General features: G+C 45.1%; 2 protein-coding genes across 2 annotated transcripts in view; both read left to right on the forward strand.

Annotated features, from left to right (window-relative positions):
• The first annotated feature begins 1456 nt into the window (after positions 1 to 1456).
• On the forward strand, positions 1457 to 11676 carry LOC135579367 (uncharacterized). Its single transcript, XM_065061573.1, has 11 exons — positions 1457 to 1723; positions 2812 to 2895; positions 3904 to 3979; positions 4271 to 4343; positions 5267 to 5467; positions 6043 to 6107; positions 7759 to 7857; positions 9706 to 9804; positions 10004 to 10205; positions 10394 to 10444; positions 10523 to 11676. Exons 2-9 carry the CDS (start codon positions 2878 to 2880, stop codon positions 10048 to 10050), a joined length of 678 nt encoding a protein of 225 aa, XP_064917645.1. The 5' UTR covers positions 1457 to 1723; positions 2812 to 2877; the 3' UTR covers positions 10051 to 10205; positions 10394 to 10444; positions 10523 to 11676.
• CENPC (centromere protein C) overlaps positions 1645 to 23217 on the forward strand; it is a 96207-nt gene continuing 74634 nt past the window's right edge. The window contains exon 1 of the mRNA XM_065061566.1: positions 1645 to 1654. The gene's annotated coding sequence lies outside the window, so the exon portion shown is untranslated. The remainder of the gene's footprint in view (positions 1655 to 23217) is intronic.

The raw sequence follows: 23217 nt of genomic DNA on the forward strand, positions 1-23217 counted from the left end.
AGGTCTCTTTCACTAACTTGGGTAAAGTATGGAACCGGGTTTAATTATTACACTGGTAAAATAGTATCCAGCTTCTGACATCTGTAAGCTCAGCTTTGGAGCCTGTTCCTGTGAGTAGGTGAAAAAATGAGAATGTGAGCTGTCAATTGGTTGGTCTGGGCCCTCCAGGTCACCTGGAGGAAATCTGAACTGTGGGAACCAGAGATGCACCAGACACAGATGAAACTGCAGGTAGGAATAGCACCCATGCAAGCAGGTGTACCCCTGCACCCTCTTTCCATAGAAAGAACAGCCTGAAGGAGAGACTTGGGGTGCAGAGGACAGCTTGTGGCCCTGTTAGATTAGTCCTTGATTTAGACACCAGAGAACCCAAGACCTGAAAACTTAATTATAGGGGAGGATTTCATTCCTGCTTTGGTTTTCCCTACACATTTCATGGCCATGATTGAAATATATATGTGGTTTTGTATTCACTGTTAGGGAATAAACTTTCTTAACTTTGTCTAATGAAAACAAAACTGTACAAAAAAGCTCTAAGTTAGACACGAGCTTTTAAGGAAAAAAAACATCTCTTCCCTCCTCCTCACAAAGAAACATGATAGGGGATGTTGATCAAATTTGCAATAGATTATAGTGATTTTTGGTAGTGTTGAAAATTAGCAGTTTATACCAAATTATGTATCTATTTTATCTATGTATCTACATTAACTTAAATGATAAATGCACTTTCAGCAAGATTTACGGAGGCAAGCCAGGTAGAGCTCATAGAAAACCTCTCACAGCATCTTCCCTTCTTTTGATTTCTAACAAATTAATCGCTGCAAGGTTGGTGACCCCTGGCAGAAAATTTCATGTCAGAACCTACGTAGAATTTGTTGTGCAGAGCCCTGAGGACCCTTTAAGATAAAGAAAAACCCAGGAGATTGTATGGAAATGGAAATGTGATGTCTTAGATTTGCAATTGGTACTTTCTTTTCAGATCTTATAGTTTTGCCAAAAATATAACCATAGGCCATTTCATACAATTCTGAAGTCACTGTAGCATTACACAAAAAATATGCATATATATTATAAAAAAGACATATAAACTCTCTATATATACTGTCTATATACGTACATGTAAATTAGAGTTTGTATGGAAAATATATAATCCCAAAAAAGGAAGAGAAGGAATATAAATAGGGAAAGAAATCTATTCATTGTAGGCATACATGTCCACTTTCAATTTTCAAAGGTTGGCTGGTTGCTCATAGGAAATCTAGGCACATACTGATGTCACTGAATAATAACCTCTATGAAGAAACAGAAAAATAAACAAAAATCATGTTGTATGACTCTAATAAGAGTCATACCAAATACTCATCTAAACTAAGACCCAAGTGTCTCAAAACAGGTTTTTCTCGGTCAGACTACAGTATTACTCTTACTTTTACAAGCTGTGAGGAGTTCCTGTTTCTAAAACCAAATAAGATGCAATCCTTTCCATTTTGTCTGCCAGAATTATCATCTAAACCAGGGAATATTACTTTTCAAAGCTGTATCTATGGAATCTCATGGAATGTTATGCTTCATGTGAGCAACAACGTGCGGGCCAGCTGTAATTAATATCTACGTGTGGTCAGGGTCAGCGGTTCGAACACGGCGGGAGGGACTGTTGGCGGCGTGTCTCGGTCTCGGGATGTCTTCGTCCTCATCGCGGCGGCACCGGCTGGCGGAGGACTTGGTGAGGGAGCGCGAGCGCGGGAGAAGAGGCGGGAGGAGGGGAGGGAGTGTGCGCGTGCGTGAGTGCGTGTTTCGGGGGCAGGGGCCCTTCTCTGCCATTACAGCCGGGGCGCGGCCCTGTCTGTTCTGCCGGCGCTCCTGAGGGGCGGGCCCGGCGCGCCTTCAGGCCTGCCGGCGGGGCTCTGAGGGCCCTCCCCGCTTTCCCCTGGGCAGGACGGGGCCAGTGTTGGTGCTTTGCCCTACACATTGGATTTCTCTGTCTGCTGAGGCTGGATCATCGTGCAAGAAACATTACTTGAAGACTGATTTTTTTTTTTTTTTTAATGTATTACTTCAAGCAAAAATCTGTATTCATCCCAAAGCTCTGTTGGGCTGTTGCAGTAGTTGTATGCTTTCTCTTACGTACAGATATTACTTCATTCTCATCATGTTCTGTGATAGTGGGGCTTTCTCTTCTGGAATCTTGATTTAGATGAACTTCTTTGCAGATATCTGTGCATGGAAATGGTAGGTAAAATATACTGAAGCTGGGACTAGTGGAAATAATCTAAATTCTCAGGTATTAAGAACTTCAATGCTATTATATTGCTGAGATGGGAACATTTAGTATTTTTTATTGAAAATACTTTTCTATAAAGAAGATTAAAAAAATGAGATTAACGTACAGCCAGGTCAAGATGTAATGAAATTCATAGAGAGTTGTTTTAAAAGTAAGCTTTTATTTGGTGTTCTGCTTAATTTGCTGGTTTAAAAAAACAAACAAACACACAAAAGCAAAACCACAAAAAGACAAAACCAGCCAAACCAAACCAAAAAAAAAAAAAGAAAACCAACAAAAAGACACAACCACCCCATTTATTTCTCTTATTATATCCAGTGGTAAATAAATAGAAATAAAATGGATAAAAAGTCCTTCTCGCACTCTTTAAATGCACCCCTTTCCCAGCCTTTTAAACTGTATTTTAGCTCTCTGATAGAGGTAATATTTTTCCTGAGTAGTCATGACCTTAATGAGCCTTAGCGACTTGTTAACATAAATGAAATGTGGACAATTGCAAGAATCCCTTATTTAGAGATTTTTCTTTATAGATGCTGACAGTGATCTCACTATAGGATCTCCCAGTCCAAACCTTTACTTACCTTCTTTTGTCCAAAATGACACCAAGCATGAGTGTAAGTTACTTAAGGCAATGTCACAACTTAGTGTTGGGTACAGTTTCACTTGAGTACAAGTTTAGTTGTCTAGAATTTAGTTCTCTGTGAGTGTGGAATGAATAAGCTCCATATGTCACAGGTATTAGTATCTCTAGGCTATAATTTAGCCATCTGTAGTAGTTGTTGGTGATAGTTTTTCTTCTTTTGTTGTGACCTAATAGTAAATATTCCATAACAAGGTTTATTTAATAGCTTCTTTTCTTGGCTTTTTGCTAATGAAAGCTTTATCAGCTTTTTGTCCAGTATAGTTACATGGTATTGGGTTGAAGCATGCTGCTGTGTAAGTAGGGGCGAGTATGGCTGTCTTGGTCTCCCTTGGGGCAATTGAAAAACAATTCTTTTATAAAAGCAGCTTCTCAATTCCTGATAAACAGGTAAAATATAATATTATCTCTGTAACTTTACTGAATAGTGGAAACAAGTTGAAGGACTTGTTAATATGTTGTCTGAGAGAATGATGTAAATAGTCTAGTTTGTATATTTAGTTTGAATGTTTTGGTTCATTTTTTCTTTTTGTAAAAAGAGGTTATCTTATTAAAGACAGTGCTGAGAACAGGCATCCTGTATAATGGTGTTTGTTTACTTTAGTCTGATGTTAGAATACTGTATAATCTTGAAGTAATTCTTGCAAAACCCCAGCCTGACTTAATAAAGGTGAATTAAATAATTTATTCATTCAATGGAAAAGAGTAAATAGCTTGCTTGTAGACTAGCAGGATGTCTTTGTAAAACTGCAAATTGATTTTTACAATGTACAGTGTACCTGTTGATTGAAATTTACAGTTAGTTATAGAAAGACTTACATGATAGAAAATTGAAGTGTCTAGTTATAATAAAACTGTGCTTTAAATGTCTAGGAATTAAGGAAATTATATTGTGTTCTGTAAAAATTTTTGTTCCTGTCAAAATACTGTTGCTTTATAAAATATTTTTCTTTCTGTCGTTATTCTTTGACAACTCTGACAGCCAAATGCAGGGTTAAGTAGCTCTGTGAAAAGAGCCTGTAATTCTGAAGAGTCCTTGCCTACAGTCAACGGCAGAGGTTGGTAGCACTATCATAAAGGTTCTTGGGGTAACTATTTATTGGGATTTTGCAAGCTTTTGAGTAGACAAATTAAACCTATTCAATATATATGGCAAATGGTTACATGAATTGCTCCTGCAGCCTGCAATACAGGATTGCATAGCCAGTTCTAAAAACAAACAAACAAACAGAAATCCAAGCAAAAACAAAACAAACAAACAAAAACCCAGAAAACCCACCACAGTCTCATGTGTCTACATGAGAAAGAAATATCTGAAAAGACACACACAATTTCTGCCGTATTTTCAGCCCCTGAGGATGATCATACACCTGTTGGATCACCTATTCTTTTGGAGGAAGTGGAGAGTTCTCCTGTACATATGTAAGTAGAGCTGATCATCGTGGTCCAGTTCCCCCCTTTGTCCCATTTTCGGGTACATTAACACAGTGGTTTCAATCATTTATGAGTTTGGATTGTGAACTCCTGAAAAATAGTTCCAAGCTTTTTAGACAGTTCCTGTATCTGTGTTTTAGAAAGGAGAGCATTATTCTTCATGAAGTATTCTGCTGATAAGGGTTAGTTTCCAAAAGTGCAGTCCCCAAGTGCAGGAAGCATATCAGAATAGATCCAAACTCCTTTTTTCCAGGGAAGTGCCCCAAATCATCAGCTTCTCACACAGTCTAGACTTTTTCAGTGAATTCTGTTGACAGTGTTGACCTTACAAGTTAACAAAATATTTGCTAAAGCAGAGATGAGCAGTCACTGTTCCTCTCACTCTGAAGATACAAATGTTTTATCCAAAGCAGAACAACTTCAGTTGTGGTCATTATCTACTCTTTGAAAAACTGGAAGCCCAGCTGCAATAGTGGCCAGTGGTCTCAGCCCCTGTTCTGCTTTCCTGGAGGACTGAATCTCCAGGACAGGTCACTGAGAAGACTGACACTGGTCCCATTGACACATGATGTAGTGAGACTAGGAAGAGAGTCCACCTAAGGTTTGGGAAACCTCACGATTCCTGAAGCACGGTCTCCTAAAAATAGAGGTTTGTCTTGTGCAGCCTGCACTTTGATCAAGAGTCATAAGGTGGCCCATGTGGCTTTATTGATTTAGATACTTGCTACTTACTATGCTGAGCAGTAGCACTGCTAACCTGTGTTCTAGCCAATTGCCAAATGGAAGGTTTGTTTGTAACAAGTGAGGTGCTGTCAACAGGAGAAAATGTGAGCATCTGTCCATCCACACAACACTTTTCTGTGCACTCAGGATTTATAGTGTCATATGTGAATGTTCTTTCTCATACACAGGTTACATTTGGATGGCCAGAGTACTGCTGCAGTGAAGGGCTGCTTGGAAGGTGAAAATTTGGAAGACCTTGAAACTGCAAGAGATGAGCAGGTTGATCTCCTGCAAGGAACAGAACGTACTGCTATGTCTTCTGTACAGAAAGAGAAGTCTTTTGCTTTGATGGCCTTAGCAGCTCCAGCACCAGGAACACTTGGAGAAAGGTACAGAATTTGCTAGTAAAATAACTTAGGCCTGAGTACTGGAGCAATGTCCTTGTATCTAGACACATGGTCTGGGAGAATGTTTTGTGATAGACCATGGTTCCTGAAAAATGCAACTTCAGAAAGGTTTTGAATAATTGCTTGAAGTTTCGTGCTGTTAAGATTTAACACTGCTGTTACTTTTGTCTGCCAGTAAAATAGTATGTAGCTGTTGAATAGTATTTCAGATTGAGACTAAAATGTTATGATAGGTAGGTTCGAGGATTCAGGAAAACCTGATGTGATTCTGAAGTTAGCAGTGATCAAGCAGATCTGAGCTAATCTGGATCTGATTGGTTAGATAGGAAATTGACTACGCAGTGTTTGAGAAATAATGAGATATGAATGTGAGACCAAAGCAAGAAGAAGCAGGTCTTGTCGTCGTTTTGAAGAGAAAGTGCAATGAATAATGGACTTGAATTCTTCTGAGGAATGTCCTATAGTGTGTTCTAGAGTCACCACTAGATTTGCAATGTTGACAGTTTTGTCTCTCTTTTTTTTTTTTAAGTGATTTGAGTACTTTGCCTCTCCTTTAGGTATTCAGCCTCAATATCACAGCCATTACTGGCTCCTGTCAAAGATCAAGCTATAGAAGTAGAAAGTGAGTGTGAATTTTTAATTGTATCGGTTGATGCATCTCTTACTTCTTTGTTTTCAATACCCTGGAAGAGCACCAAATCAAAAAAGATGGCTCTGCAACTCCTGTTCTGAAATCTCAGCCCTCTGAAAAGAAGACAACAGAGAGTAAGAACAGCAAGAACAAAACAGTACAGGGTGAAGCACTTAATAAAGAGAAAATACCTGATTTGGATGTCCGACCACAATCAGATGCAGTCTCTTCTAACAGTGAAAACAGCTCTTCTAACAGCTCTTCTGTACAGCATGTGGCAAGAAAAAAACAGAAGCCATCAGCCATAAAAATAAAAAGTAACAAAAGAAAATGTAACATGCCACGATAAGTTTGGGGGTTTTTTTATGTAATGCTTTACAGGTGTGGTGGAACTTGGTAGATAATTGCATGCATTTTGTTAACTTCTAAGCAATAATGGCACAATTCAAACATGGACAGTTTCAGGCTGGTTGAATAGTTAATGAGAAACTAAGTAGTATAGTAGTCAACATCCTATTCTCAGAGGTGGCTGCTAGATCTAGTGTCTCTTTCTGCATAAGGGAATTTGTGCTGGCATTTTTGAGGTGTTCTTTTGAGACCTGAGTAGCATATGCAAGTTAAAACCAAACTAAACTCCCACATGTGCACACAGCCCCACCCTCTCATAGAATAATATCACTGTCAGGTTTGTTACTTCAGTTATAAATAATACAGTGTTTAGTTCTTGAACCACATTTATTTTTTGTGGACAAAAAGGACACGAATGAGACCTCTGGAATATTGGTGAGGTGAGCATGTAAACTATACGATGAGACCTTTATGTATTGGTTCCAAAATACCTATTTGCTTTCTCCTGATAGGGAACTCAGGGGGAATCTGTGGGTGAATCTCATGCGATGAGAGCTTTGAGATGGTTACTGTTTGGTCCTTTTAAAAGAGCAGGTCATCTTTCCCTGTAACTTTTTCCTTTCTTGCTATTCCTCTTTCAGATAGAAATAGCATCAGCAGAGCATGTGAAATTCCATTGCCTTAGCTGTTTAGGGAAGAACAAAACATGTTCTCTGTACTAGTTGGTTTATTACATGCAACAGTTCTATCCAATACCAGGAAAAAGAGACAACTTACTGGATCATTCATTGGGTTGTTTCTGTGGGGATTACTCTCCAGAGCTGTTATAATTTATCCCATGTCAGTGTTAAATGCCAAAGTGATAGAATACATTCTATTATCAGGGATTATTTTTTTCTGGCAGTTCAGCCTAATTTGGTCCTTTCCTAATTCAAGAGTCTGCTTGAAAACAGTATTTCTTTGTGTTCCTACAATTGATACAATTTGTCTCAAAACTTGACGCTCACGTCATGGTTTTCTAAAATGTTCTTTGACTGAAATACAATCAGATTATTTTCTGAAGCTGTGGGTTATACTGCACTCTGAAAAACTTGATGTTGAAAAGCTTGTGTGTTTGTTTGTTTGTTTGTTTGTTGTTTGGTTTTTTTTTTTCCTGGCTCTAAAGCTATCTGAAAAGTTCAGCATCAAGGAAATGTATTATCAACTGAATTGCTTGTAGGCTGCGCAAATCTGCCTTCTAGAATAATTATTATGACTTAGTGAACTTTGTTTCTTTCATTAACTTTCGTTTCAGAAGAGCTTGTGATTAGTGGAATAGTGTGTCCAGAAACAGAACCTCCCAGGAAGATTAAACAGAGGAAGCGTGGTCTTAGAAAGAAGAGAGATGAAACAAGTATGAGCACAGACTTTATTTTTCTTCTGGTACTTCAAAAAATAATCCTGTGATCACAGTATCACAGTATGTTTGGGATTGGAAGGGACCTCAGAAGATCATCTAGTCTGCTACAAAGCAGACTCAGGCTGAACTCCGAGCTGAGCTGCGATACTTCTTTCCCATGGCAAATGCTTCGCAGTCGCCCGAGCAAAGATGCTTAGCAATGAGTCGACAAGAGAAACGAACCAGGACGTGTCCTAAGGAGAAGGAGCAAAAGGAGCAATCTCCTCCGTGATATGTAGCTGCGGGCAAACACTTTGGTGCTTGTGTGAGAGCAGGCGTCTCTCCTGTAACGCTGCGGTACTTTTGCACAGTTCCATGCGCTGGTACGACGGAAATGTGTCGGGTAGCTTCAGACTTGCCCCAGTGTGTGTGGCGAGAGGGTTCCTCAAAGTCTGAGTGTGTGAGCGGCCGTTGTGTCTATCCGTATCGCTACACGCATGTCAGTACACGCCTTTCACTCAAGGAGCGTTTGTGTTCCTTTCGTGGCATGTGTGCATCTACGCTGGTGTCTGAGCTGAACGGAGTGCGTGTGTCGGCTGTGCCTGTGCGTAACACAGCACTCATGACTGCTCAAGTGAACAGAGAACAGGGAAATCACGTAGCTAGAGGCAACAAAGCCAAATCAATGCAGGAACGAAGGGCGTTTGACATAGACAGCTCCCCAGCGCTCCCCTTTCACCGTTGCACAAGAAGAAAACGGAGCGGTAGATCGCCCAGAGAAACGTTTCCAATGAGGTCATTTCAGGAAAGAACAGCGGAGCCTGTGTGATAGGGCTGCATCTGTAGTCATGCGAGGTTCTGTGAATGTACTGTCATCGGTATGGCAATTTGTCAGTCTGTAGCGAAGCACACGTGGTTGTACGTTTAAGCAACACGGTAGAGATGCGTTGGAAGTGTACGTGCGTTGGTAGACGCTTGTGAGTCGTTCCAGTTGCGAGTACAAGCACGTGCGTTTCTTTGGAAGCTTCTTTATAGAAGAGCTGTAGCATGTGCACAACTGTGTTTGGGGAAGTTTCTCCATATATGTAGCTGATCTCTGCCCTGCTTGCAGAAGCGATAGGCAAGAGAAGCCCCTCTCTTCATGTCCACTGTGCTTAATTTACAAAGGACTTCGGTACCGTAAACATTTGACACGATCAATGCTTTCTAGGCACCTGCAAAGCGAGTGGCTGTCTTTCAAATGGAATATGCTTCTGCATGACAAGAGGGAGATATCTGGTTGCACAGTGCTGCTTTTCTCATGTGGACAAATGCGAGGGAGCTCTGCTAGTGAAGCAATAAAGGAGACGCAGGCTGAACTACAAGCTGTGCTGAGATACTTCTTTGCATTGATCATGTGAATTGTTTAAGATGGCAAAGTCCTTCGTAAATTAATCACAGTGTACCTGATTTTAGTAGCTTACCTTGTATAATGCCGTCATACAAAAAAACCTCTAAGCATTCCAATCTGGAAGCATTCAACAAAACAAAATATGCGGCACAGAGAGAAAACAGTAGGGCATCTGTTCATAACCTTCTTTGTGATATACGATTGAATGCAAACACATTGGTTTTTCTCTGAGATTAAACACTCAGTCTAAATTTGTGATTGCACACACTTTCACGTCGTTGTACATACATTCATTCCTTGGGTGCGGGTCTTTCAGAAGTGTGTATGTAGACAAGTCTGAATGTATGCCGCTGTCTGAACATGCACACTCAGGTGTTAACCCAAACGTATGCAGATGCGTTCTGATAATGTAGTTTTGCATGCACACAGGGAGCTCTGCTTATAAGTGACATCGTAATCGCATGTGCACACAGAGAAAAGCGGACCACTTTGCCTTTGTGTCAACATGGAAACCATGAACTTACACGGACGGGCTTTTGCTCACAGAAGCTGGAATGTCTTCGCGTTCAACGGTAAGCGTGTGAAGATACACTGTGCTGTTCTTCCTATGTACGGCATGTTTTGTCAAATTTCTCTTGCAGATTGAACGTTTAGCAGTTTCCTTTATAGGACTAGGTATGCCGAGAGAAACAGATTGCTTAAGAAAATTTTCAGTCTGCCTTCAGCTGTGTTGGAGCTTACTTCTCTACTTTTCTCTTTATGCACACATAGGGTTCATCACCGAAACACAGGCAGAAGCGTTTCCACAAGCGTGGTAATGACTTCAGAAGGATGGGGGAGAGAGTCACTGTCAATGCCTAACTAGGTTCCGGGTGGAGAAGAATCTGCCTAGCTCTGGATGGCCACACATTATGCCCAGGGAAAAGGGTTTCTCGCTTCTGGCACTGTCTGGCCTGCTTTGGACACTCTACAGGTAGAGGGAGCTGAGTGCCTGAGTGCTGGAGTACTCTTCCGATCTGTAGGGAGATTCCAGGACCTGGTGAAATAGAAGTGAGGGAATGGGGGAGGGAGCAACGCAGGTGACAAGGCTGTACTAGAGGGATTAAACACTCATGAGGAATTAAAACTCTTGCTTTTGTGAGAATTGTGCTTGTCTTACAGGTGCGGACGGTGTTTTGTTGATCTCCAAAGAGGTAGCCTGGGGAAACAAAGGTATGGACTTAACAGTAAAGGCTATACGCTTAAGCAGTCATTTCACGGTCTTTGCTGCCATCTTGCTTCTTTTTGCAGAGCATGCAGGCTGTTTTGGCGGGGCTTCGAGCGTCTTTTCGTGCATCTGCTGATCGAGCTCTCCACGTTGGCAGCTCTCCTCGGAAGCGCAACTAGTACACACTTACATAAGGAATTGATTAGTGTCTTACTTACAATACATATATTAATTTCTAGTCAAATATAAGCTAAACACCCTGCTTCTAGACAACTTCATCTTCTGTCTCCAGCTTGTCATGCAGGAGTATCTAAAACTTGAAAAATATCCCCTCCTTTTGCAGGTGGTTAGAAAGCATTTACCGTGTCATTGATTAAGTGACAGGTAAGTCCTTTGTAACTTAATCACAGTCTACATTAATTTTGCAGCTTCTCTGCACTGGGATAGAGTCCCCTGTTCTGGACATAGCCTTGGTCCTGCCTTGCCAAGGACGAGTAACTAACATGCAGGAACGAAAGCTCTCCACACAAAAGCTGAAGACAAGACCCAGGCATCTGGCTTCTCAGTATCCCTTTTCCTTTCTGTTTGTTACTGTGGTTATCTCCTTCATGCCCAGAGCAAGAAGAAATCCAGAGGTTGGATCTGACCCTTCAATGAGAAGATCGATGGCTCTTTAGCACCTTGTGTGCCCCACTGTGCCTGTCCCCACGTATATACACCCAGAATGGTACCAAGGTGTTATCAACCAGCTTCACCTCTACCAACTGATGGGTCAGGAGGGGTGGGACCCTCAGTCAGTTGACAGGGTCCTTAACAAAGGAGGTGCTCAGAGTAGCTGAGAAGCTTCTGGACTGTGTGGTAATGCCTACAGGTACATCTGGCCAAACAATGAAACGGGGTTCCCGCCTAAGACCCCCTTTGAGTGGTCTTCTTGGAGCTGCGGGTCTGTGAACTGGTGTCCTTTCCTTAGACAGGAACACCATCTAAGGAAACTTCCTGGGATTCATGACACCTCACTTCTTTATTTGAGTGAGTGACTATCTCTTGTGAGTACCCTGAAGTAAAAGGCCTTTAGTTTTGTTCCTTGTGAGTGACTACATGCACGTTGTGTATCCTCATTATTCTTATGATATTGGATTTAAATAATCTCCTTAGCTGATACCTGAACCTGTATTTTCTGTTATCAGAGTGCTAAATATATGTAATACCATTATATGGGTTTTTTGTGGGAATTGGATATGCTCGTGTGATGTTTTTTCTTGTAGTCCTCCGAATCATCTGGAGAATGATACAGAATGCAAAGAAGAACAAAGCCAGGGTCTTTACTGCACTCATTGAGAACCTGATGTTTAAAACAAAAAAGGGGGAAAAGTTGGAAAGTAAAATGTGGGAAAGCAAGATGTGCGGTTCCAGCCACCTGGATGATAAAGGAAGATCAATACTAACATGACCATCTGGATGGTCGAAGACATAATACTAACATAATAATATATAAAGGGCCTTGGACAGATTACTTTGAAGTATGTTTCTCGTAATTGTAAAATGTTATAGCCCAGACTCGTGAGAATGGTATCTCAGGCCGGATAACCCCCCCCAAGCGTATGGGATGTGTGAATGTCCTTGGGCCTGGTCTGTGAATGAGTGGAAAGACAAGTGAGACAAACATCACACGAGTTGGAGGAAGGATCTGGGGGTGCAAGACTCCCCTCTTTCTCACGTGTGCACCTCATATCTCTGGATACTCTTTTATTCCTTTCTTTTTCATGGGTACACCTCAATATCTTCAAGGTCAATCTCTGTTCCCATTCCTTCCATCAGGGAATCCACAGAACTGCTGTGGTCCCCCACACCTGGCAGAGCCCAACAAAGCCCAACGAAGCCTGAAGGAGCCTGACAAATAGAAAGAGTTCAACAGGGCCCAACAAAGCCCAAAAGAGCTTGAGATGGCCCGCCAAGGCCTGATGGAGCCCAACAGAGCCTGACAGAGCCTGACAGGTCCTGACAGAGCTTGACAGAGCCCGCCAGGGCCTGACAGAGTTTGACGGGGCTGGACAGAACCAGACAGGTCCTGACAAAGCCTGAAAGAGCTTGACGGTGCCCAACAGAGCCTGATGGACCCTGACAAAACCTGACAGAGCCCAGCAAAGCTTGACAGAGTCCAATAAGGCCTGACAGAGCCTGACAAAGCCCGGCAGAGCCTGACACAAATTGAAAGTGTTCGACAGGGCCTGACAAAGCCCAAAAGAGTTTGACATGGCCTGACAAGGCCTGACAGAGCCAACAGAGCCCCAGCAGGCCCCACAGGATCAGACAGAATCTGACGAAGCCTGACAGAGCCTGACAAAGCCTGAAAAAGAGCCAAACACAGATAGACAGAGCCTGACACAGCCCAACAAAGCTGGACAGAGCTTGCCAAGGCCCAACAGAGCCAGGCAGGGTGTGACACAGATTGACAGGGCCCTACATACCTCAAAAAAGCCTGACAGAGCCTGACACAGCCCGGCAGAACCCAACAGAGCCTGACAAAGCCCAACAGAGACAGACAGTGCCCGACAGTGCCTGGCAGAGCTCAACAGAGCCTGTCAAATCCTGACAGAGCCTGATAAAGCCTGGCAGGGCCCAACAGAGCCTGAAAGAGCTTGACACAGCCCAATAGAGCCTGAAAGAGATTGACAGAGACCGACTGAACCCAACAAAGCCCAACAGAGTCCGAGAGAGCCTGACAGAGCCTGACAAATCCCAACAGAGCCTGACAGGGGCTGACAGGGCTCAACAAAGGGTGACACAGCCCAACAGAGCCCTACAGATGCCGGCAGAATCCAACAGAGCCTGACAAGGGCTGACAGAGCCCGATGGGGCCCAACAGAGGTTGACAAAGCCTGAGAAAGCCTTACAGGGCCTGACTGATCCACCAGGACCTGGCAAAGCCTGACAAAGACCAACAGGGCCTGAAAGAACTTGACAAAGCTTGAAAGAGGCCAAAAAGGCCTGAAAGAGATTGACAGAGGTGAACAGAGCCTGAGAAAGCCTGAAAGAGACCAAGAGAGCCTGGCAGATCCTGACAGAATGTGACAGAGCTGGACAGGGCCTGACAGAGCCTGACAGGACTTTACAGATCCTGCCAGGGCTACTCAGAGACAGACAAAGCCTGATAGGGCCAGACGGTGCCTGACAGAGATAAATGGAGCCAGACAAGGCCCGAAAGAGATTGACAGAGGCTGACAGAGACCGACAATGCCCGACAGAGCCCAAGAGAGCCCGGCAGAGTGTGACACAGCCCAACAGGGTCTGACAGAGCCTGCCAGGGCCTTACAGATCCTGACAGGACCTGGCAAAGCCTCACAAATCCTGACAGGTCCTGACAGAACTTGACAGAGCATTACGAGGCCCAGCTGTGTCCAACAGAGCCCAACAAGGGCAGAGAGAGCCAGACAGGGCCCAACAGAGGTTGACAGAGCCTGGCAGCGCCCAACAGAGCCCAAAAAAGCTAGACAGAGCCTGAGAAAGCCCTGTAGAGCCCGGCAGGCTCTCACAGAGCCCGACAGAAACTGACAGAGCTGGACAAAGCCTGACAGAGCCTGACAGGGTCTAAAAGAGCCCAATAGAACCTGACAAAATCGTGCAGAACCTAGCAGGGTCTCACAGACCCCGACAGGGCCCAAAAGAACACGACAAAGTCTGACAGAACCTGACAGAGCACGATAGAACACGACAGGGCTCCACAGAGCCCAACAAAGCCCAACAGAACCTGACAAGCCTGACAAAGCCCAACAAAGACAGAGAGAGCCTGACAGAGTGTGACAGAGCCCAACCGGGTCTGGCAGAGCAGGATAGGGCCTTACAGATCCTGCCAAAACCTGGCAGAGCCTTACAAATCCTGACAGGGCCTGACAGAGCTTGATAGAATTTGACAGAGCATGACAAGGCCCAACAGAGCCCGACAAGGTCTGACAGAGCCAGACAGTGCCCAACAAAGCCTGATAGAGCCCGACAGAGCCTGATAAAGCCCTGTAGAGCCCAGTAGGGTCTCATAGAGCCCAACAGAAACTGACAGATCTGGACAAAACTCAACAGAGCCTGACAGACCTGAAAAAGCCCTGCAGAACCTGGCAGGGTCTCACAGAGCCCAGCAGGGCCGGAAAGAACTCGACAAAGTCTGACAGAACATGACAGAGCCCGACAGGACCCCACATACCTCAATAATACTTGAGAAGTCCAGACAGAGCCCAACAGAGCCCAACACAGCATGACAAAGACTGACAGAGCCCTACAGAGCCTGACAGAGCCCTACAGAGCCTGACAGAACTCGAAAGCACTCAAGGAAATGTGACACAGCTTGACAGGGCTCAACAGAGCCCAAAAGAGCTTGATGGAACCCGACAGAGCCTGAAAGAGATTGACAGAGGCTGATAGAGCCCAAGAACACCTGACAGAGCCCAACAAGGGATGACAGGACCCAACAAAGGTTGACAGAGGCTGACAGAGCCCAACAAAGCCAGATAGAGAAAGAGAGAGATGGGCAGAGGCCAACAAGGTCTAACAGAGCCTGACAGACCCCGACAGAGCGTGACAGAACTCGAAAAAGCCTGACAGAACCAGAAAGGTTCCAACAAAGCCTGACAAAGCCTGACAGAGCCCAAAAATGCCTGACAGGGCCCCACAGGGTGTGACAGAGCTTCAGAGGTCCTGACAAACCCTGCCAGAGCCCTAACGCTCAATAGAACCCAACAGGGCCTGACAGATCTTTCTTGGACCCATCAGAGCCTGACAAAGCCCAACAGGGCCTGAGAGAGCAAGACAGAGGCTGATTGAGTGTCACAGAGTCTGACAGGGCCTGACGGAGCCTGAAAGAGCCTGATAAAGCCCGGCAGATCCTGGCAGGACCTGACAAGGCCCAACAGAGCCTGGCAAATCCTGGCAAAGCCCTACAGTGCCTGACAGAACCTGACAGAGTTTGACATGGGATGACAGAACCTGACAGGGCCTGACAGAACCCAAAAGGGCTCAACAAAGCATGAACAGGCCCTGACAAAGCTTGACAGAGTACTGCAATGCCCAACAGAGCCTGACAGACCCTGAGAAGAGATGGCAGAGCCCAACAGATATTGACAGCGGCTAACAGAGCCCAACAAAGCCAGACAGAGCCCAACAAAGTCTGACAGGGCCTGACAGAGCCCAAAAGAGCCTGAAAGAGCTCAATAAAGTCTGACAGAGCCCGACAGAACCTAACAAGCCTGACAAAGCCCAACAGGGACCAACAGGTCCCCACAGAGCCCAACAGATCTTGAAAGAGCTAGACAGGGCCTGAAGTGCCTGACAGCACCTGACAGAGCTTGACAGAGCATGATAGAGGCCGACAGAGTCTGAATAAACGTGACAGTACCTGACAGAACCTGACAGAGCCCAACAGAGCCCCACAAACCCCGACAGAGTCCTAATGCCCAACAGAGCTTGACAGGGCCTCACCAAGCCTGAAAGAGCTCGAAAGAGATCGATAAAAACCAACAATGCCCGACAGGGCTTTATAGAGCCCTAAAGCTTGCCAGAACTTGACAGGGTCTGACAGATCCCACCAGGGCCTTAGAAGGCCCGAAAGGGCCCGATAGCACCCTACAGAGCCTGACAGAGCCCAGCCAAGCTCAGCAGATCCTCAAAGAACTTAACAAAGCATGACACAGCCCAACAGGGCCCAACAGAGCCCAGCAGAGTTTGACAGAGCCCGACAGGGCCTGACAGAGCCCTAAAGCCCAACACTGCCAGGGCTAGGCAGGAGCTGGCAAAGCCCGAAATGGCTCAACAGAAGTTGTCAAGGACTGACAGAGCCCAAAAAAGCCTGACAGAGCCCGACAAAGCCCAACAGAGCCTGACAGAGTCTGACAGGGTCAGAAAGGGCCCAACAAATCTGGACAGAGCCCTAAGGCCTGGCAGAGCCTGACAGGACCTGACAGATCCCACCAGGACCTGTCAGAGCCTAACAAAGCCCGAAAGGGCCTGACAAAACTTAATAGGGCCCAACAAAGCCTGAAAGGGGCCAAGAGAGCCTGACAAATACCAACAGAGCCTGACAGATCACGACAAAGCCCGAGAGAGCCTGACAAAGCCCAAATAAGCCCATCAGAGCCTGACAAACCTCACAAATCTCAACAGAACCCTGGGCGAGCAGGGAGAATGAACAGGAAGGGCCTCACCACTTCAAATGCAGGCTACAACCCACTAGCAAAGAGCTAAGAACAGCAGGAGGCATGGTATCCACCCAGTGAAGAGCTTTGCCTTCGGTGTCCCTCATGGCCCCTCTGGCTGCAAGAACTAATGTAGCCATCCAAACTGAGCTTACAAGGGCACCTTCAACTGTCCAAGTCCCAGCCTGCAGGTTGTCCCAAGTTTCAGCTCTGTTTGTGATGGCGTTAGTGAGCTCACCTGTGGGAGATGTGCCAAATTGAAGGAGCTGCTCAGCCTGGTGACAGTGCTTTGGGAGGAGGTGTCCAGGTTGAGGAGTAACAGCGAATCAGAGAAGGAGATTGACTGGGGGACTCACAGTCTACCATCTCTGAGGCAGGTGCAGAAGCTGACCATGGCACTAAAGACAAATTACTCCCTACAGTCTCACCATCAGGCTGAAAGGGGAAACCCAAGAGATGGGGGAAAACAGAAACAGGTTACTGCTCAGGGCAGCAGGCGAATACACCCTTAGCCTGCCTCACCTTCCCAAACACCCATATACAACAGGTACAAGGCCCTGGAATTGGATGGGCAGACAACTCATGTTGCAGATGAAGGCCCTTCTGGGATGGACAGGTTGTCTATACAATCTGCACCCCAAATGAAACACATCAAACCCATCAAAATCACTTATGTTAAGACAAAAAGAAGGGTAGCTGTCATAGGTGATTCCCTTCTGAAGGGAACAGAGAGGCAAAAATGATGACCTGGCCCAGCCCCACAGGAAGTCTGCTGCCTCCCTGGGGCCAGGGTAAGAGATGTGACTAGAAAACTCCCAGGGCTGGTAAGGTCCTCTGATGATTACCCGCAATTGGCTCTTCATGTTGACAGTGAAGATGTAGCAAATAAAAGTTCAAAGGCAATCAACAGGGATTTCAAATCCTTGGGGCAGTTGTTTAATGGATCAGGTGCTCAGGTAGTATTTTCCTCAGTCCTTTCAGTAGCAGGCAAGAATACAGAATGGAACAGGCAGGCCCAGCTGCAAGACTGGTGTCACCGGTGGAACTCTGAGTTTTTCATCCAAAAGTTGGTCTGTTCTTCACCAGGTCTACTGACATCCAATGGGATGCACCTCTCTCAGAAGGGGAAAAGGGTTTTTACTCAGGGGCTAGCAAGGCTGATTGATAAGGCTTTAAACTAGATTAGAATGAGGAAGGGGGCAGTACCAGGTTAGTCAATGATGAGCAATGGGTTGGCACGCCAAAGCTTGAGGAGCTGCATGCTAGTGAGATTCTTCAGACTGCGTCAAGAGGTGAAGGGCACAACCAACCACACTTGAAGTGTTTCTACACTCATGCATGCAGCATGAGGAAAAAGCAAGATGAACTAGAAGCCTTGTCCTGGTCTCAGGGAAATGATATAATTGGCATCAGTGAAACCTGGTGGGATGAGTCCTGTGACTGGTGTGCCATGAGGGATGGTTACAGGGTATTCAGAAGGGATATGCAGGGCAGCAGAGGCAGAGGGGTGGCACTGTATGTAGCAGAGGGCCTGGAATGCATGGAGCTGGCAGTTGGTGATGGTCAGGTTGAGAGCCTCTGAATAAGGATTAAGAGACAGACAAATAAAGTGTATGTCGTCATGGGTGTCTACTACAGTCCTCCCAGCCAGCATGACAACACTGATGAGTTATTCTTTAAGGAACTAAGCAAAGCCTCTAAGTCATGGGCCCTTGCTTTTATGGGGGAATTCAGCTTGCCAGATGTCAACTGATAATATCACACAGCTGGCACCAACAGGTGCAGAAGATTCCTAAAGCATCTGGACAATAACTTCTTGGTATAAGTACTAAGGGAACTGACCAGGAAAGGTACATTCCTAGATCTGTTCCTCACTAACAGCAAGGGTCTCATGGGTGAAGTGGTGACTGATGGCTGCCTTGGCCACAGTGACCATGAAGCTGTCAGGTTTAAAATCTATGCTAACAGGAAGAAAACTGCCAGCAAGACCTCAATTCTGCATATGCGGAAAGCGGACTTTAGGTTGCTCAGAGAACAACTTAGTAAGGTCCCCTGGGAAGGAGTTTTGAAGGTTCTGGGGTCCATCAGTGTTGGTCGCTTTTTAAGTACCACCTCCAAAAAGTACAAGACCAGGCAATTCCAAAATGTCAAAAGTAAAACAGGCTTTTTTCTTCTTGAACTACAGTGAAAAGAGCAAGTATATGGTCAGTGAAAGCAAGGGCAGGTACCATGGGAAGACTACAGAGATGCTGCTCGCCACTGTAGGGAGGAACCTCCTGTGGTCAAAGCTCGCTTAGACTTGAAGCTGGCCAGTACTGCGAGGGACAATAACAAGGGTTTTTTAAAACACGGCAATGGAAAAAGACAAGCCAGAAATAACATTGGTCTACTATTGATGAGCATGGTCACTTTCATAAACAGGGACATAGACAAAGCCAAGAGGTTTAATGCTTTCTTGACTTCGGTCTTCGATACCAAAGATGGGGTCTGGGCCCCCCATAGCCCTGGACTAGAGAACTATGGCTGTGAGAAGGATAAACTCCCAATCAATCCAGAACTTGTGTGGGATTTGCTGGTCCAGCTAGGTCCCTACAAGTTGATGAGGTCTGATGGCATTAATCCAAGGATACTTAAAGAGCTGTCTGATGTCATAGTGAGACCACTCTCCATGGTTTTTCAATGTTCCTGAGAATTTGGAGAGGTCCTAGTTGATGGGAAGCTGGCAAACATCCCAATCTACAAGAAGGGCAACAGGGATGACCCTAGCAGCTAAAGGCCTGTCAGTATCACTTCTGTGACTGGCAAAATCATGGAGAAGATTATTCTGGGAGTTATTGAAAAACACCTGAGTAACAGTTATTGGTCCCAGCCAGCAGAGGCTCCTAAGGAGAAAGTCTTGCTTGACCAACCTAATTTCTTTCTACGACAAGGTTACCCACTTAGTGGAGCAAGGGAATCCTCTTGATGTGATCTTTTTGGATTTCTGTAAAGCATTCAATACAGTCTTTCACAGTATCCTCCTGGACAAGATGTCCAGATATCCCAATACAGTGGGGGAGCAATTGGCTGACGAGCTGGGGTCAAAGTGTTCTAGTAAATGGGGCTATGTTGAGCTGGTGACCAGTCACCACTGGGGTTCCACAGGGATCCATCTTAGGGTCAGCACTCTCTAATGTCTTCATAAATGATTTCGATGCAGTACTTGAGGGAATACTAAGTTTGAGGATGACACAAAATTAGGAGGAGCTGTTGACACTCTCCAGGTCAGAGAGGCACTGCAGAGGGATCTAGACAAATTGGAGAACCGGGCAATCACCAACTACATGAAGTTCAACAAGGGCAAGTGCCAGGGATGTGGCAACCCTGATTGTACATAGAGACTCGGGGACGAGAGGCTGGAAAGCATCTCTGCAGAGAGGGATCTCAGGGTTCTGTTCGACGGCAAGTTAACATGAGGCAACAGTGTGCCCTGGCAGCCAAGGGGCCCAACCGTGTCCTGAGGTGCATCAAGCACAGCATTGCCAGCTGGGCAAGGGAGGTGATTGTCCTGCTCTGCTCTGCACTTGTGCGGCCTCACCTGGAGCACTGTGTGCAGTTCTAGGTGCCACATGATAAACAGGATATTAAACTGCCAGAGGGTGTCCAGAAGAGGTCTACAAAGTTGGTGAAGGATTTGGAGGGGAAGCTGTATGAGGAGTAGCTAAAGTAACTTGGTTTGTTCAGCCTGGAGGAGACTGAGGGGAGACCTCATTGTGGTCTACAGCTTCCTCACAAGAGGAGGAGGAGGGGCTGGCACTGATCTCTTCTCTTTGGTGATCAATGATAGAACCCAAGAGAATGTCAGGAAGATGTGCCAGGGGAGGCTGCTGTTGGACATTAGGAAAAGGTTCTTTACCCAGAGGGTGGTAGAGCACTGCAACAGGCTCCCCAGGGGAGGCAGGCACAGCCCCAAGCCTGACAGTGTTCAAGATTGGACAACGCCTTCAGACACATGCTGTGAATTTTAGGGTTGTCATATGTAGGGACAAAAGATTATGCTTGTGGATTCCCTTCCAACTCAGGACATTCTATGATTCTGTGAGAAAGGACAGTCACAAGCTTGCACAAAACCTGCCTTTCACATGCATGGTGCCCACACAGTAGCATTATCAAGGTCCTGAAGATACACAAACGATTACCATTTTCCTAAACAGGAAGCAAATAAGGATCAACTGAATACAACCAACAATTGTTGCCTGTTTTCACAAGAGGGACATGCTGCTTCTATCTTTTGGGCTGTTACCCAAAGAAGAACATGATTCATAAGAAAAAAAGGGCACAGGAGGAGTAACAACAGGAAGAAGAATATGAAAAGGAGAAGGAAGAAGAGGAAGATGACCAGCAGGAGGAATAGTAGGAGAATGAACAGGAAGCAGAATGGGAGGAACAAGAAAATTAACATGAAGAAGAAGATTGGAAGGAAAAGAGGATGAGAAGGATAAGGAAAAGGATGACAAGGAAAAGGAAGAAGAGGAGAAATAGGAGGTGAAGAAGGAAGAACAAGAGGAGAAAAAGGAGGAACCAGAGGAAGGGAAAATGGAGGAAGAAGAGGAGAAGGCCAAGAGGAGAAGGTGTTAAAGAAAGAACAAAAGAAGAGGAGGTATAGGAAGAACAGTAAAAGAAAAATAAGGAGTAGGAGGAAGAAGAGAAGGAGGGACAAGAGGAACAGGAAGAACAGACTGAGGTAGAGTGTGGGACATTTGAGTGATATTCTTGAAGTTAATGGACATTGTATGGAATTGAACTGAACAGGCCTCTGAGGCCTATGTATTCAGCAAGAGAGCAAGAGTCGAGCAGCCTACGTGTCTTACGTGACTTTATACAACCTTGGGTAAAACAAAAGAAAGACTGTCTAGTGAAGAAAAGAATCAGCAAGTCAGCTATAATATAGATACATTTTGTATAATATTAGAGCTTATGTAAGAATTGTATAATCCAATCACCTATTAGTTTGCGGTGCGTGAACAGCAGCTATTGACCAATTACAAGTAGCCTTCTGATGCATGAACAGCACGTGGACAGGTCAAAAAGATATTTAAGGAGAGTTATAACAAGTAATAAACGGCTTCACTTGAATTCATATTGGATTGTGTGGAGTCCATGATTCGTCGCCCTCTCAGTAGAGTAAGAACAGGAGGAGGAGAATGAGAGGAAGAGGATAAAGAGGAGAAGACAAAATGAAGAAGAATAAAAGGAGTAAAAACTTGAGGAACCATTGCAAATACACTGAAAAAAAGGGATCAACAGAAGGAGGAAAAGGAAATGGAAGGAGGAACAGGAAAAGAAGGCAGAAGAGGAGCAGAAGGGTAAAGAGGAAAATGAGGAGGGTAAATGAAACCAGAAGGACTGGTCCCTTCTGCTTATGGCCGATATTAGGAGAGGAGCTTGCTAGTCGTCCCTGCAAACTGAGGCCTAGTGAGAGACTGAATCCAGCTCCGGTTGGCTGCAGAGTCCAATCCAGGACTTTGGTTGCCGGCTCTGCAGTTGCTGAGACTTTCAAGATTGGTTTTGTATATTTTGTATTGTTTTCTCTATTCTTATTAGTAGCATTAGTAAAACATCTTTAATTTTTCCAACTCTCTTCTCTCTGTCCTTCTTTCACTCCCGATCACCTGTCCTGAGTGGGAAGGGGGGAGAGAGAGGGGCAAAAGGGGGAAGTGGAGGGGAGAGGAGGTCAACAATACATCTGCCAGGGTTTTATTGTCACCCTGCAATCTAAACCCTCAACAGAGGGACAAAAACAACCTTGAGCTTTTAAACCTTCACAATCTGTGTGCCCACTCTTCATGTGTCCTTCACGCACTGTCCACGCGCCTTTTGGTCCAGAGGTAATTCTGGGTCTGGGGGCTTCTTTGTTTCCTATTGGATTTTATTTCTCCATCCTCCAGTCAGCTTCCTTACTATTCTAATCCTGATGGTGTGCAGCCTCTACTGACAGTGTTTCCTCTTTATCTCCTGTTAGTGGTCTTTAAGGCCCCCGTCACCAGGCAACCAGGTCATAATAGGTTCATGATATGCGGCCTGGAATTCCAGTGAGCCTGGCCACTCATGCTAAAATAGATTATTAAAACCAAAGAATACAGCTAAAATAATAGAACACAATTTAAAAGTTAGTTTGATTAAACTTATTCTGCAACAGCGCTGCTCTGCCTCTCCTGGGATATTCTCTGGGAGTTGGCTGAGGAGTTGCCTCTGGCTGTTTGCTAATGCCTCTCAGCATCCTTCGGATATCCCAGCAGGATATCTGGATGTCTTCTGCTCCTGTTTTTTGTTTTGTTTTGTTTCGCCTCCCAGTATCATTGTTCTCCATCTGCCCCATATCAGCATCAAAGAACTTGCCCCAGTGAGAGGGGGGAAAGAGCAGCACCTGGAAGTGGAAAGTCTCATATTCGATTTGAGGTCAGCATATGCTGCCGACTCTTTGCTCAGTGTGTTATCACGGGGGAAACCAGACTGAAGGGATTAAAAGGATCTTTTCTAGTAAGGTGTGTGAGAGCGTGCTCCAGGGAGACATTCAAACCATGAGGTTGCCTCCTGACTGTGATGGATGTCATCTGGAG

Source organism: Columba livia, chromosome 4, assembly GCF_036013475.1.
Source record: "Columba livia isolate bColLiv1 breed racing homer chromosome 4, bColLiv1.pat.W.v2, whole genome shotgun sequence".
NCBI lineage: Eukaryota > Metazoa > Chordata > Aves > Columbiformes > Columbidae > Columba > Columba livia.